Raw genomic sequence first — 14,414 nt, 5'->3', positions numbered from 1 at the left:
CCAAGCATGGCCCTTGCGCCATTAAATCCCACATATCATCATCATCATCATCAATCAACGGCGTTTTGAACAAAATTTTTATTGTTTAATCACGCACAGGAGAAATCTCACCAGGCACTACCTTGGAGGTAAACAATGGTTGCTAATGGGAATGAGAGACAGAAGAAGTCGGCTTTTAGCTAACACTTACACTTCTACTTCTACTAACGTTTCCTACTGGAACATGCCAATGGCTGCTAATGGGGAATGAGAGACAGAAGAATTCGGCTTTTAGTTAACGCGCACGCTGCGAATTTTTTATTGTTCAACAACGCACAGGAGAAATCTCCCACCGGCACCACCTTGGAGGTCAAGATCTGGTACTAGCGTTACGACCGGTTACGCACTACGAGGGACGAACGCGTGCCGCTTTAAGGAGCTTCGCCCCTAAAAATCACAGCATATCCACGGAGTGAATGATGATGATTGGGCGAAGCTGCGGAGGTTCATCAGTAAACCGTGATTCTTCCGTGAATTCTGCCCAGTACATCATCACCGACGTGAGATCGGGCGCGTTTATACTAAGGGTTCGATGAGAGTTATGACGACTTGCAGCTCACTTTAATTTTACATGTACGCTGTGAATTTTCATTGTTTAATCACGCACAGGAAAAATCGCACACACGCACTACCTTGGAGGTCAAAATCCAGTGCCTATATATACGGGTGGTCAGTGAACGGTTGTGCAGCGCGAGCGGTCGGTGTTTTCAATCAAGACGACGCTGCCTGCGTCGGCGCCGCTGCGCCGCAAGGCAAAGTAGGGGGGGGGGGGCGTAGGAGAGGAGAAAGAGGGGGAAGCGTCGGAAGGAGAGAGCGATACATATCACGTACTGTCGCAGCGCATTGCCTTTAGGGAGCCCTCATGTGTGCACGCCCCCTCCGTTTTAAGACTGGTTACACACTACTACGACGGGGACGAACGGGTGCCGCTATAAGGAGCTTCGCCCCTAAAAAGGAGTTGCAAGTGGGCACTCCCACAGACCTATAGTGAACTAGAACATGTAGTTGGTTCTAGTTCACTATACACAGACCCCAGCTATCGCTCCTAGAATATACTTACTAGTGTGCCGACCGCCGAGGGTTTCCAATGGGAGACGCTGGCACCGATGGTGATGCCTTCCACTGGACGCCACCAGACGGCGACACTCTTAGGGACCATGCTAACCGAGCAGCGCATCTAGCCAAGCGTGCGCGTTGCACGCGCGTAGCTGAATTGCGCTGCGGATGCCCGTTCTACGGCCGCGTTTTTTTTTTTTTTTCATGTAGCGGCCGTGCCCGTTCGTAAACGTAGTCGGTTGTGATCACGGAGTTAAGAAATATTCCGTTGCTGTAAACTTGTGGGGCGTTGTCGCTTTCGAGCCAGTAGCTTATGGTGTCTCCGCATGTCATTGCGAGGTTTCATTTCTGTGCGCGCGCTTCGCACTTGTTTCTGTTCACAGAACCGCGATGTGGTCGCAGAAAACGAGGCCTAAAGACAGCACTGTTCTGTCCCATATTGTACGAGTGGCTACCGCTCAAACAACGAGCGGTTCTTATTATTCAGCGCTCCTGTGGATGCAGGGATTTAATTAAGTTTAAGCCGAGTGGGAGAATAATATAAAGAGCACAAATCGAAGACTAACTCCGGCGGCTGTCGTTTGTGAGAAGCACTTCAATAATTGCTACACTGAGCATCGTTAGGTGATTACATAGATAATTAGTAAAATATGTGTCGTTAGCTGATTAAATGGATAATTAGTAAAATATGGTCCTTAGGTAAATAAACAGATCATTAGTAAATGTAAGGTAATTAGCTGCAAATTGCCGTGAATTTAGCATTTGTAGTCATGTGTCGCATATAATAGAATTTTTCGAAGAAACAGCCGGTATCACGCAGCGTATTAATGATAACTGTGCGTACGATCGCTTGTTAGTGCTACGAAATCACATTCCTTCGATTACGCTTTGCACCCCAACCAACGTTCCGTAGCGCAAAACTGCATTGGGACAGCCCGTCGGCGTCTCTCACAGGCGCGCGCGTCGGCTAGAGACGCCGCTCGGCATAGCATGGTCCCTACGGCTATCGCTGTCTGGTGGCCGCCGGTGGAAGGCATCATTCTCCGTGCCACCGCGACGCCCGCGGTCGGCACACTAGTAAGTATATTCTAGGCACTATACCCCAGCCGCCCAAACTACTTCATCAAACTACTTGTGGATTGGATTCATGCATATTGCACAGACCCCACCGGCCCAATCGACCCTAGCGCACCTGGTGGTTGGCGAGAGCAAGTAGCCTGCGCTTCCTGTTTCGGTTTCACTGGCGCGAATTTAGGATTACTTTCCAAAGTTCGCATAACCGACGTTTGACTATGGCGAAAGTTAGTAAATTGAGACCACTTTTCTTCGCCGAAATGGCAAAGCTATTGTTTGTTGTTTTGATTTACCCATGCCCTATTTTGTCTAGTTCAATGGTTCCTGCGAATTGAGGTCCTGATGTAATTTTTATATCGATTAATTATAATAGAAAGAGATGCAGGTAATCATAATTCACTACGGCTTTATTCGTCGCGCTTGCGTTTTTCTTTTGGAACAAGCGGTCAATCTATATATCAATCGAAGAGGCAAAGCATCCGCAATGTTTTTATTCCAATACAAGGCGTGGTACGCGGAAGAACTCGTCCCTGGCTTCTTGTGGGTTCTGCCATTGTTCAGGCACCACGACACACAGCAGTAGCTGCTGTAGCTTGGACCGCCGGACCGCATGGCATCAGCGCGGACTGAAAATGTCAGTAATTGCATGCTTCGCTGTGAAATTACCAAAAAGATATGTGCACGGCATGAATGTCCCAGGAAACCCCTTTGAATTAATAGGGAATCGATGCGCAACACAAACCCACTGACACATTCTGATCTCTGACACATAAAACTCGGACTTACAAAGGTAGATGTTAAGACCACGCACAAAGGTGTTCAAAAGTTTCCAGGCCGCTATTCCATGTAATGCAATTGCCTGGGAAATTTAGGACACCTTTGTGCGTACGCAGTATGAGCAGTAAAAATAGGAGTTGGAATTGGCGCGGTAAAAAATTCGGCAGATCCCACGTACCATGGAAATCGATGTTATGCGAAGCATGCGCGGGATGGCGACTCTGGCGAAGTGGTATACGCACACTAATATGTTGAAGAGTCGCATATGTATTATATAACCAGTTGCTTAGAGTTGCATAACGATACCAACAGCAACATGGCTGTTACCAACACCAGACGCGGTAAGCTGATATGTGGTGCTTATATTCTTCAGTACTGGATAGCCTGAATCCGAACAGGACAAAGAAGGAACACAGATGCACAAGACAGGCGTTGCTCGCAACGAAGCTTCATTCGGAAAGTTTCCTTAGATACATGCAAAGCCGAGTGGCACGCGCAGGCGCGCTGCACGTACGTTATAGTCACAGTTACAGTTGTTATGCTTGCACTTGTCTGTTTCGGTGGAGAACGCACGCACGTTTCACTTACCCGTGCGCATGTGTGGAAGGGGTTCTTGACAGTTCTTGAACAAGGTCAGCGTCACCGTTATCAGTGAGCACCAGCAGCTGGACCGGACTTGCTAATCGGATCCTTTCGTGATCGCGGTTACGGGGGGTCTAAGTGTAGTGAAGTGCGAGGTATAGTAAAGCTGGTGGAAATCTTGGATGCCTCTTACGATGAAACGGTCTATGATGCCTTCTGTCGCGGACGTGGCAGCGAGGTCTTTGATGCCCTGTCCACATCAAAGCCGCCTTTCACGCAGTATAAGGACCAAGCGTTGTTGGGTCTTGATAAACTAATGTTGAAGTCACCGGTTATGATGAGAGGCCTGGTTCTCTCAGCAGACTTATTTTAGGAAGCATTGACCCCGGTTTATGCGTAATCCACGTGGTCCACGTTGCGCACCACGTGGAAGAGTGGATGGTAGTTGAGCGTCTTCCAAGGGTGTTCTGTCTTCAGCTTCCTCACTTTCCCTGCGTCCGCCGCGGTGGTGTAGCGGTTACGGTGCTCTGCTGCTGAACCAAAGGTCCCGGGTTCGATCCCGGCCGCGGCGGTCGCATTTCAATGGCGGCAAAATGCTCGATGCCCGTGTGTGTACTGTACGATCTCGGTACACGTTAAAGAATACCCGATGGTGAAAATTTCCGGAGCCCTTCGCTACGGCGTCTGATAATTATATCGTGGTTTTGGGACATAAAACCCCTACAATTATTATTATCACTTTCCTTGCTTGTCAATGTGTGTGGTCGCGGTTACTGTGTTAGTTGAAACTTTGTATCACCTGTGGCACATACCCGCATAACATGAACTCTGGCTTACGGGCATGTGTCACATGTGACTGAGAGAAAGGGTTTCATGACGTACGCGGCAAGTACGAGGGCGGTCCGATAAGTACTTAGCCTCACCGCGAGAGCGCGACTCTATCGCATGAGACATATACTGACGTTAAGTACGCTCTCTTAGAGGGAGACATGCGAAGGTCCAGTCGAATCGGGCTCGCGGTTTTCTTTTGGCCGCTTGAGGAAGCAGGTGATGTTCGTGTGTCCGTTAAAAATGGAAAAAGAGCAACATCAGTTGCTGATTCGATTCTTGTTTTTGGAAGGCAAATCGCGCAGCGAAATCAAAGAACGACTGGATGCCGTCTACGGTGAGTCTTCTCCTTCGATGGCAACCGTAAAAAATTGGTTCAACGAGTTTAAAACGTGGTCGCACGTCGGTTTTTGATGAGCCTCGCCCAGGGGCCCCGCAAACGGCTACCAGGGCCAATAATGTGGCAAAAATCCACGACCTCCTATTGGCAAACCGCCGACTGAAGGTGCGCGAGATAGCTGAGTCAGTAGGCATCTCAAAAGACCGCATGCGTCATGTCCTGCATGTAATTTTGGGCATGAGAAAGCTGTCGGCGCGATGGGTGCTGCGTATGCTCACTCCGGACAACAAACGCGTCCGTGAGACCACTTCAGAGCAGTGTTTGAAGCTGTCTAAGCGTAATCCGAAGGAGTTCCTGCGTCGTTTTGGGACCGTTGACGAAACATGGATCCACTGGTACACACCAGAGACCAAAGAACAGTCGAAATAGTGGAATGCACCCGGAGAACCTGCTCCGAAGAAGAAGAAGACTGTCGCATCGGCCGGAAAGGTGATGGCCACAATTTTGTGGTGCTATCAAGGTGTGATCTTCGTCGACTACCTTGAGAAGGGCAAAACGGTGTCAGGACCCTACTACGCGAAATTACTGGGCCGATTTGATGCCCAATTGCGAAAAAGACGGCCACATTTGGTGAAGAAAAAGGTGCTCTTCCACCATGACAACGCGCCAGCTCACACCTGCACCGTCGCCATGGCCAAGTTGGTCAAACTGGGCTACGAAGGGGTGCCCCATCCAGCGTATTCTCCAGATTTGGCCCCGAGTGATTTTTTCTTGTTTCACAACTTGAATAAGTCACTCGCCGGACAAAATTTTGAGTCGAATGAAGAAGTTATCGCCGCCACAGAAGCCTACTTTGCAGCTCAGGAGAAAACGTATTTTTGTGACGGGATCAAGAAGTTGGAGGATCGCTGGGTCAAGTGTTTACAGTTGAAAGGGGACTATGTTGAGAAATAAATCGACACCATTCCAAAATTTTCGTTTTTCTTTTGAAGGCTAAGTACTTATCGGACCGCCCTCGTATTTTGCGTTATTCATGTCACGACCAGTGAATCGTGTTCGTCATACACTGATCCCCTGCTATGCCAATTTTCGTATAATACATGTTATGGAGACGACCAGGAGAGCACCCAGACGTAGGCGGCTAGATAGATAGATAGATAGATAGATAGATAGATAGATAGATAGATAGATAGATAGATAGATAGATAGATAGATAGATAGATAGATAGATAGATAGATAGATAGATAGATAGATAGATACGGCCAAAGTGCCTGAGGTTCGCTAAGAAATGCTTCGCATTTAAAAGATATTCGAAACGTCAAGTAAAATTGTGGGCAGCTTGCACTAGTGGCGCAAGGCTAGCGAAGAAGCGAAGACGATGGCCACTTGGCTGGTCCAGACTTGTCTCCGGCACACCAGGATTTATTCGTGGTCCTAAGCTTCGGGAAACGCGTCGTGAAGCATGCGAGGCCCAGCGCTCCTCAATGCTTCGCATCGAGCACAGCGCACATGCGCTCGCGTTGGTGGCAGAAGCAGCGCGCGTCGTCTTTGCTTGACGCCGTGCCCCCCTTTGCTATACTGCATACGTTGCGCAATGTTCACGTCTAGCCGCTGCATAGAGCCGCAAACTGCTTTTTAGCGAACCTCGCCGTCCTTACAAGCTCCAGAAAAAGGCTACAACTGCGCGAATAAGACACCACGCAAGAAACATATAAACACACAGACACACGAAGCGCAACGCGTGTGTGCGTGTTTCTACGTTCCTTACGTGGTGTCTTATTCGCGCAGTTGTAACTTTTTCTCAATAAATGACCCAACTGGCCGAACAACATGTCATTCTACATGCTTCCCTTGAAAACGTCCGCAACTTTAGTCTCACACGCGAGAACACCAACGCAGCCGACGTCGACGAAACCTTCCCGCATGGGCTTGTTGCTGGTATGGCGGTATATGGCTGGTACGTGAAACGTAAATGGTGTTTATGACAGTACGGCTGAAGAAACACGCGTGGTGTGTTGAATAAATTTTGTTTTATGTATAAAGAACAGGCAGAATTTGGATGTATAATTTTTATTTTGTAAAAACAAGTCTGTGGGATTAATGATAACTTTTCTTTTACGCGCTTGCGTCCTCTGGCGTTTCGTGAGAGAACTAGTTCGTTATGTAGACGTGACGTACTTCCTGAGCAAAATTTTACAAATTGTCCTTTCTTAACTTTTTTTATTGTCTATGATGACACTATCGAAGAACAGCTTGTCATTCCGAAAGCAAGGACGAGTGTACATATACTCGCGGACAACTTTCTGTGGCAATGAAGGGAAAGCTACGGGGGCCGAGCGTCTGCGCATGTACTGCTACGCGAAGTAGTCCGATTTGGCGCGCGTCTCGTAACGCCGTGGAAAGTGATGGCTAGCGTTGCATTTCGACACAAGCGCAGCTTAGCGTCTAAGGTACGGGTAAAGGCGCGACTTTTTCGCGCACGCAAGAACGCAAAGTGACAACGTATAAAGTAAAAGAAATACAAATATCTCGCTTGTGTGCGCTGCGTTCCGGCTCAAAAAGCTACATGTAGAGAATGAAGGAGTATTTTATATATCTCACGCAGAAAATACGGACGCAATTGTTGGACTACATTCATTAGCGGTAGGATACGTGCATTGTGGCTCTGTAGCTTTCCCTTCGTTGCCACAGAAAGTTGTCCCCAAGCATAGTGAATTGCCATTGGGAACCATATAGAGCATCAATGAAGCCTAATATGGAAGGATACACCTAGCTAAAGTCAATATTGAAAACCTCTATTTTCGACCTGGTTTCAATACGGAGTTCTTTTTACCTATACGAATAGCCTTGCTTGTACCCTACACAACAAAAATTACTGCAAGAGACGAAATTAAATTCCCGTTCCATCCTTTAATGAACCGTTTAAAAGGCAACGCTACTGCTTCAAAATGTCGCATAAATGTCTTCTTCAAGTTCATATGTTACTAATTGCTATGGCACCAATCAAGGGTAAGGTTCAATCAAAAGAAGGACTGGTAGCCATAGCAATGAATGAATAAATAAATGAATGAATCTAGGCGAAATATTCTTTTCGGCTTGTCTAAGTGATGCGTGAAAGAAGATTTTTATTGTAGGTGGCGGCCTTCTTTAGAACTCTGTTTTCGTGTGACATCTTCATGATGTGACATCACCACCATCTCTCATGTTTCCAGCGTTCGTCAGCGTCTGGAACGGCCCCACAACAGCCGCATCCCGCCACCACTGAAACGCGTGTTTAGCATTAAACTGGGGGAAATTATGAAATTTCTGCTGCGTAACAACTGCATGTCAGCTTTACATCTGAACACAGAGGGATTTTAAATGCGCCAGCTTTTCTATGTCGACTCAAGTAGAAAACTCTCTATCCATGCCTGTGTCACGTTAGACAATATCCGTCATAAGTTAATAGATGTATAAAAGAATATACGTATTCTTGGTGCTGTTAGTTTTGAACCCAGGCTGGGAACATTTTTATATGCAATCAATAGGTGCCGTTTCATAGCGGCATTCATCGTTCTACTACATTCCAGCAGCATTCCTTGTTCGAGGAATTTTTTTCTCTTGCAGTTTCTATCATCTTCTGAAGATCTGTCTTGCTGCGTTTCACATCATATGTACTTTATCGCTTGACTGTTCACCAGCACCAATGACATTTACTAGCTGACAAAGTAAATATCATTTATCATAGCTTTACGGATTCATGTTAATTCATATTTGTCACACTTTCCATACAGATAAATAGTGGCCTGCCTCTTTTCGTTTGTGTTCGAAGTGGCACTACATAAAGTATTTTTGAGTAAAGACTGTTCCACCTTTCTTCAATGTGCCTGGATAAAACTTTAAGTAATCGACGAAAATACTCTCATCGATAAAGATTCACCAGGTTACGGCCAAGGTAGAGAAAGATCAATCGCTAATTGTTTACAAGTTTTAAAAATACTGTCCAATCACACCTTACAAAATTGTTGACCAGAGAAGCTGAAACGTGACGACCCGCGGTTTATCACGAACTTGAATCTATCGAGGTGTCTTCTGTTGTAACTCTTCATTCCTCTATCACAACTTTTAAGAGATGCATGCTTTAAAATTTGCTTTTGGGGAACTTAGCCAAGTTGGATATTAAGAATACCTAAACGATTTTATGCGTAGCCATTCAAGCTGCGCCGGGTATAGTCCCATGTATACACTCTTATAAAACCTGAAGAGAAACTAGTGTGAGCACGGAGACCCTTGGAGATGGCGTGTGTTAGAATTGCTTCTGCATTATAGTTTCTGCACATTCACGGACTCACGGACCGCCAAATTCCCTGCTTCTAAAGCATAAACAGCTTCGCTGGAGAAATTGATGGGCCATCCCTGCTGTGCTTGTGTGAGCATAGAAGCAATCTCAATTGCGAAAACCTGTTGCCAGCGAGCCCGCACTCGTTGGCGTATGTATGTGAGGTACGTCGAAGACAGCCCCTCCACGGTAGCATTTCCTTTCGCTAACTTGAACCGTAGCAATCCGAGACTTCAGAGCGAAAGCTTATCACAACGAGGCTGAACTACAGAGCCCACGAAATCTTTGTTGGTGGGCTCTCTAGTTAATCTTGGAAACGTAAATTCGTTGATTCGTGGGCAGTGTCTTTTTTCTTTCTGCTTTGTCGGCACCTGAGGCATCGTTGTCTCGCACTATACTCCATTTCATACATCAGGTACAAGACTATGGAAGCTAGCGAGGCTTGCTGTAGTATGCGCACTAGCACCAAGAAAGAGTGCAATGATCTTGCGTCCCTAAATCTGGTATTTTTTTCAGAAGCCACGGATGTGGCTTCTGAAATTTCGCGCAAAGAAAACACAAGGGGAGGGTTAAGGGGAGCGCAAACACGGGTCCACTGTAGAAGAAATGTAATCCAGAAGCACACGTTGTTGGGCTAGTCGGTTCATGTTCTTTCAGAAGCCACGAATGTGGCTATTTCGCGCAAAGAAAACACAAGGGGAGGGTTAAGGGGAGCGCAAGGAGAAGTCTTCTTCGTCTTGTTCTTCGTCCGCCTTGATGATGATACGTGCAGAGCACATTAGGGGCCCGGGCTGCCGTATGCTGTCCTAGCTTGTCGTAACGCAGACAAAACCACGTGTGCTGGCATGCGCTAGCGCGTTCCGGCCTGTGTAAGGGGCTGGATAAGACGCTGTGGCCTCTCCCCCTTACACTCTCTCAGCAATCCGTGATGGCGTCGGGGAACAAGATCCTGCAGACGCGCGATGAACACGCGTGGCGTGCTGTAACAAGAGTTCGGGACGAGTAACAGCCACAGCAACTACAGTGAATTCATGGTTTGCTCCACATGCAAGGAACTCGTGACTAATGGAACTTCAAGTCGACCCATGCGCTCCTTCGCATCCCACATGGTTCCCTTTAGTGGGAGATGGTAAAATGTTTTTGTAAGGGTTAGTTTTTCTTTGTTAGACACAATATAAGTGAGAAATAACAGACAATAATGCCAAGGAAAGTAAAGGGGGTGTTATTTCTAATAATTAGATTATAAATGAGGAGAAAGTAAAGTGGACGAACTTTTCTTGGCATTATTGTGTGTTATTTCTCATTAATATGGTGTCTAACAAATAAAACGAACCCTTAAAGAAAGTCACCTTGTTTTCTTCAAGAATACTAATAAACATCTAGACAGGAAACGCACGAAGTATATTAGAAGTTGATATGTGGTTTTGACATACGCAGCGTGAAAATCTTCTGTAGGCCTCCTAACACCACGTTATTATACGGCTACAATACTTGTTACAAGGATTCTAAATACTTCTAGCGAGAACTTTTAAGACTTTTTTAGATATTTATTTTTATTACCAGTTTCAATTTTAGCAGCGCGTAGGAGTTTTGTTGGGATCATTGGCAAAAGAAAATATCATCCAACCATTTTCTTAATGATAGCGCCGCTCGTGTGAATGCATAACCCAGGATAGACATGTGCACAGTATGGAAGAGGAGGGAGAAGGGCGCCCCCTGTAATCATCTGAAGGGGGCGCCAAGTCTGCGTCGTACCTTTACTCAGTGGAAACTTTCACGTCATTTGTCAATGCGATAGGTTATACGGTCATGCAGGGTTTTGGCGCCCGAATACCTCTGTTGGCGTCCGAATATCGCTGATGTTAGACGTTCAAGAGCTGCTTACTTCCTACAGTTACACCTCGAAAGCCGGGGACCAAAGGCAGGTCGTTGTGAGAAGCACACCAATGCTTCATTTCCATGTTTGTATTCATTGTATTCTTTGTGCGGCCTGTAGTATCGAGGAGGCGAGACTGCCGGCTGTGCTGTTCCATGCAGGGAGTTTTCCCTTTATCAGGAAATTTTTCGCCTGTCATCAAAGCTTCTTTGTGAAGCTTGTTTTAGTTCGAACTCGACAAACGGGGGGGGGGGGGGGGGAATCTGGGAGGAGAGCTTCGGCAAGAGTGCTCAGACTTCGTCTCCTGCACCCCCGCTTCGCCTCCGAAATCAAGAACCCTGCGTACGCGTATGCAACCCAGGCATATACTGCGCAGGAAACGCGCGCGAAGGAAACGCCCTACCGTGACCAACACTCAGGTAACATGGTAAATAGAATCCGGTATCCGGTAGCACGGTAACGTTAGAACGTAATACGGACGAGCAAAAAACCTATTGGCGGTGGGGCGCCCCGCAGGTCCAGTGCTACGAACGCGACTGCATTTCCGCCGTCATCTCCATCTCATAATGAAACCGCGCGAGCGCGACGCGCGCATCGAGCAGGCGAGACTGCCGGCTGTGCTGTTCCATGCAGGGAGTTTTCCCTTTATCAGGGAATTTTCGACTGTCATCAAAAGGAATCTCCACGACATTGCTGGGAATTTCAGGAGTGGAGAAAGTTTTCTATAATGTCCAAAGCATGACCGTTATGAGGCGGATATCGGCATGACGGATATCGGCAGATGCGCCGGCAATTGTCATAGGCGCATTCTTACTACAAGAACACCTGGATGAATGGCACCCGGTCATGTACGCATCGCGAACGCGGACAACGAAACGCGATACTCACAAATCGATAAGCAGATGTTTGGCATAGTGAATGCGCGCGAACATTTCCACCACTTCTCTTATGGCCGCAAGATATCGACAGAGACTGACCACGAAACATTGTTAGCCATCGCAAAAAAAAGAAAAAAAAAACATGCGTCCCACACTTCAGCGTTTCTTTGTGCGTTTACTGTGGTACGATTATGCCTTGCAGTTCGTTCCGGGCAAAGATCTGCTCCCGTCTGACATGATCTCCCGCGCGCCCATGCTACCCACCAAGACGGAAATTGCGAGGACATCGAGGTTAATGCAGTGTCTCTCGTTTCGTGCATGATAACCCCAACGACGAAACATCACCTTCAGGTCGAGATATTATCGCGTCCCTATCTGAGTAGGGTTATGCAGCAACTGTCGCGTGGAACAATCGTGGTAGAGGAATTACGTCCGTTTGAGTTTGAGCTATCACTCATTGACGGGACATTGCTTAAAGGATGCAACATCGTCGTACCTAGGTCGATGCGGGCTGAAATGTTAACCAAAGTACACTACGGTCATCTGAGAATAAATAAGTGCAAAGCAAGAGCGCGTGCACTCATGTCTTCGCCGGAACAAGACAGTGGTATTCCATCGATGATTCGTTCTTGCAGTACATGCCAAAAGTATGCGGACACACAACAGTCTGAGCCCCTGATTATGCGCCCGATACCCCATATGCCGTGGTACAGAGTAGGCATCGTTCCAGTTTGCTGGTCAAGTGCCACTAGTTGTGTTTCACGCAGATTCAAATTTTTCTAAATTCGAAAAATTAGCTACAACGACAGCCCACGACGTTGTACAAAAAACGTCCTCGTTATTCGCGCTACGGGATACACATAGAAGTTGAGATATTCAAGACGCAGCAGCCTCTACAAGAAGAAGACACTGTGCGTATACTGAACGACAGCTGCTCACGCAAGGCCAGAGTGCTTCAGGAAGTGGCTCCCAGGGCCACATCGTGGGAACAGAAGATGGAAGGTTTCTAATGTGGAATAGGAAACACGTGCTTCAAACTAAGGAAATATTTTAAAGGATAAAGATGGTAATATCATAAATAGAAATAAATTAACCTACAAAATGAAAGGCAGGGGCATCATCTTCTCCAATGGCCCAAGTGCACCCTGCTTTACTGGTCATGCGCAAGCCCGCCCACATGAATTCTCCGAAGCTGGGACTGGGAAACAGAGCACCGCGGCTCGACCCCTCATCGTAAGGAGCTCCATCAGATGCAGTACGATGCGCACGGTCGTGAAGACTCCCACTTCTTTTTCTGACTCTTTTTGAAGTCTGAAGGTGTATTGATTTATTTGAAAGCAAAGGTTTCGTACTAGCTGTTCGAAGCAACGCTGACTGCCCAAGCCGCCTTACTGTACGGATAGTATATGTACGGTCGCTATGATTCAGATAGTCTTCAAATAAGATATCCCATTGTTTTTTCCCCAGCGATTGTTCTTTTCAGGGGGTCATAGAGTACTTTTTTCAGAAATTTGTATACTCGGGCGGGATACTTGTGATCGGGAGATTTACATACTATCTACAATTAGAAGTACTTACAGATATTAGTTTAATTGATACTTCCGGAAATTGTATCGGATGTAATTCCTTGGGTTTTAAATATGTATCGTTTATTGATAGTATCTTATAGATTAGCAAAAGGTGGCTTGTAGAATGTTTTTGTAGAAAGTTTTTTTTTCTTAACTGTAACCAACTTTGCTAATTTTAATAAAATACCTGTTTGTATCACAACATACTAAATTTCTTGCTCAAGGTATATTAGTTTCATTCCTAAACAACTTATTATGATTTTTTTGGCTGCTTAACATGACAGCTCGTTAGCCGCTGCGCTATTCATGGGTTTTTCTTCACACTTCTGTAACTTATGGTTGTCGCAGCTCTACTTGTCGACCAGCTAGCAGGTTGCTATCTACTTGCAAGAACTTATTAAGATGCCTCCGCACGTTGGCGCAAATACCGCTGTGCAGACTTAACTTGTCCCCAAGCGTATTTTTGCTTTGTAATACCGCATCCACCAACAGCGGCAGAGCAGCAACAACGCCTGCAGCGATATTGTTTGTGACGCATCGTGTGAAGACTATGAACTATATAATCGCACAACTGATTGAGGACGTAAAATTGCAGTGATTTTTCATATTTTGCTTATCTGCTGGCGTAAAGCGTTCGCTGGGAACATATTCTCTAACGTGCATCTTTTGTCATTTCTTCTTCGAGAGAACCTCAGCCGCCAGGAAACGTCTCAGACGTGTTCTAGAGGCACAAAGCGCCACAGGTTATGATTGCTATTCACACTATTGCCATTCTCGCTCTGGTTACCTGCAGATCTGTAAGAATAAGAATACTTTAAGGTGACCAAAACAAAGAAAAATCAATATATAAGTCAAATAGCAAGGTGGTTCCATACTAAACAATCACAGTGAATAAGTATACAGGGTGTTTCACGTAAGTGGAACCAAATATGAAAAAAAAACAAGTGGTTAACTGCCGCTGAATGAAACCAAAGGGATTGGATTTTTTGTACCGTCATGTGGTGCTCGTTATGGCATGTTTTGTCATAAGCTTGACTCGGTTAATAAATATGGTCAATTATGCGACATTTTTAATAT

At 46.2% G+C, this 14,414-nt stretch overlaps 1 protein-coding gene across 1 annotated transcript in view; it reads right to left on the bottom strand.

The window, feature by feature from the left end:
• Positions 1-12,724: 12,724 nt before the first annotated feature.
• LOC119380097 (cytochrome P450 3A24-like) overlaps positions 12,725-14,414 on the bottom strand; it is a 46,537-nt gene continuing 44,847 nt past the window's right edge. The window contains exon 6 of the mRNA XM_037648968.2: positions 12,725-12,775. Coding sequence (XP_037504896.2) covers positions 12,725-12,775 — 51 coding nt within the window. The remainder of the gene's footprint in view (positions 12,776-14,414) is intronic.

Source organism: Rhipicephalus sanguineus, chromosome 1, assembly GCF_013339695.2.
Source record: "Rhipicephalus sanguineus isolate Rsan-2018 chromosome 1, BIME_Rsan_1.4, whole genome shotgun sequence".
Classification (NCBI taxonomy): Eukaryota; Metazoa; Arthropoda; class Arachnida; order Ixodida; family Ixodidae; genus Rhipicephalus; species Rhipicephalus sanguineus.
This window is presented reverse-complemented; position numbering and strand designations above follow the sequence as displayed.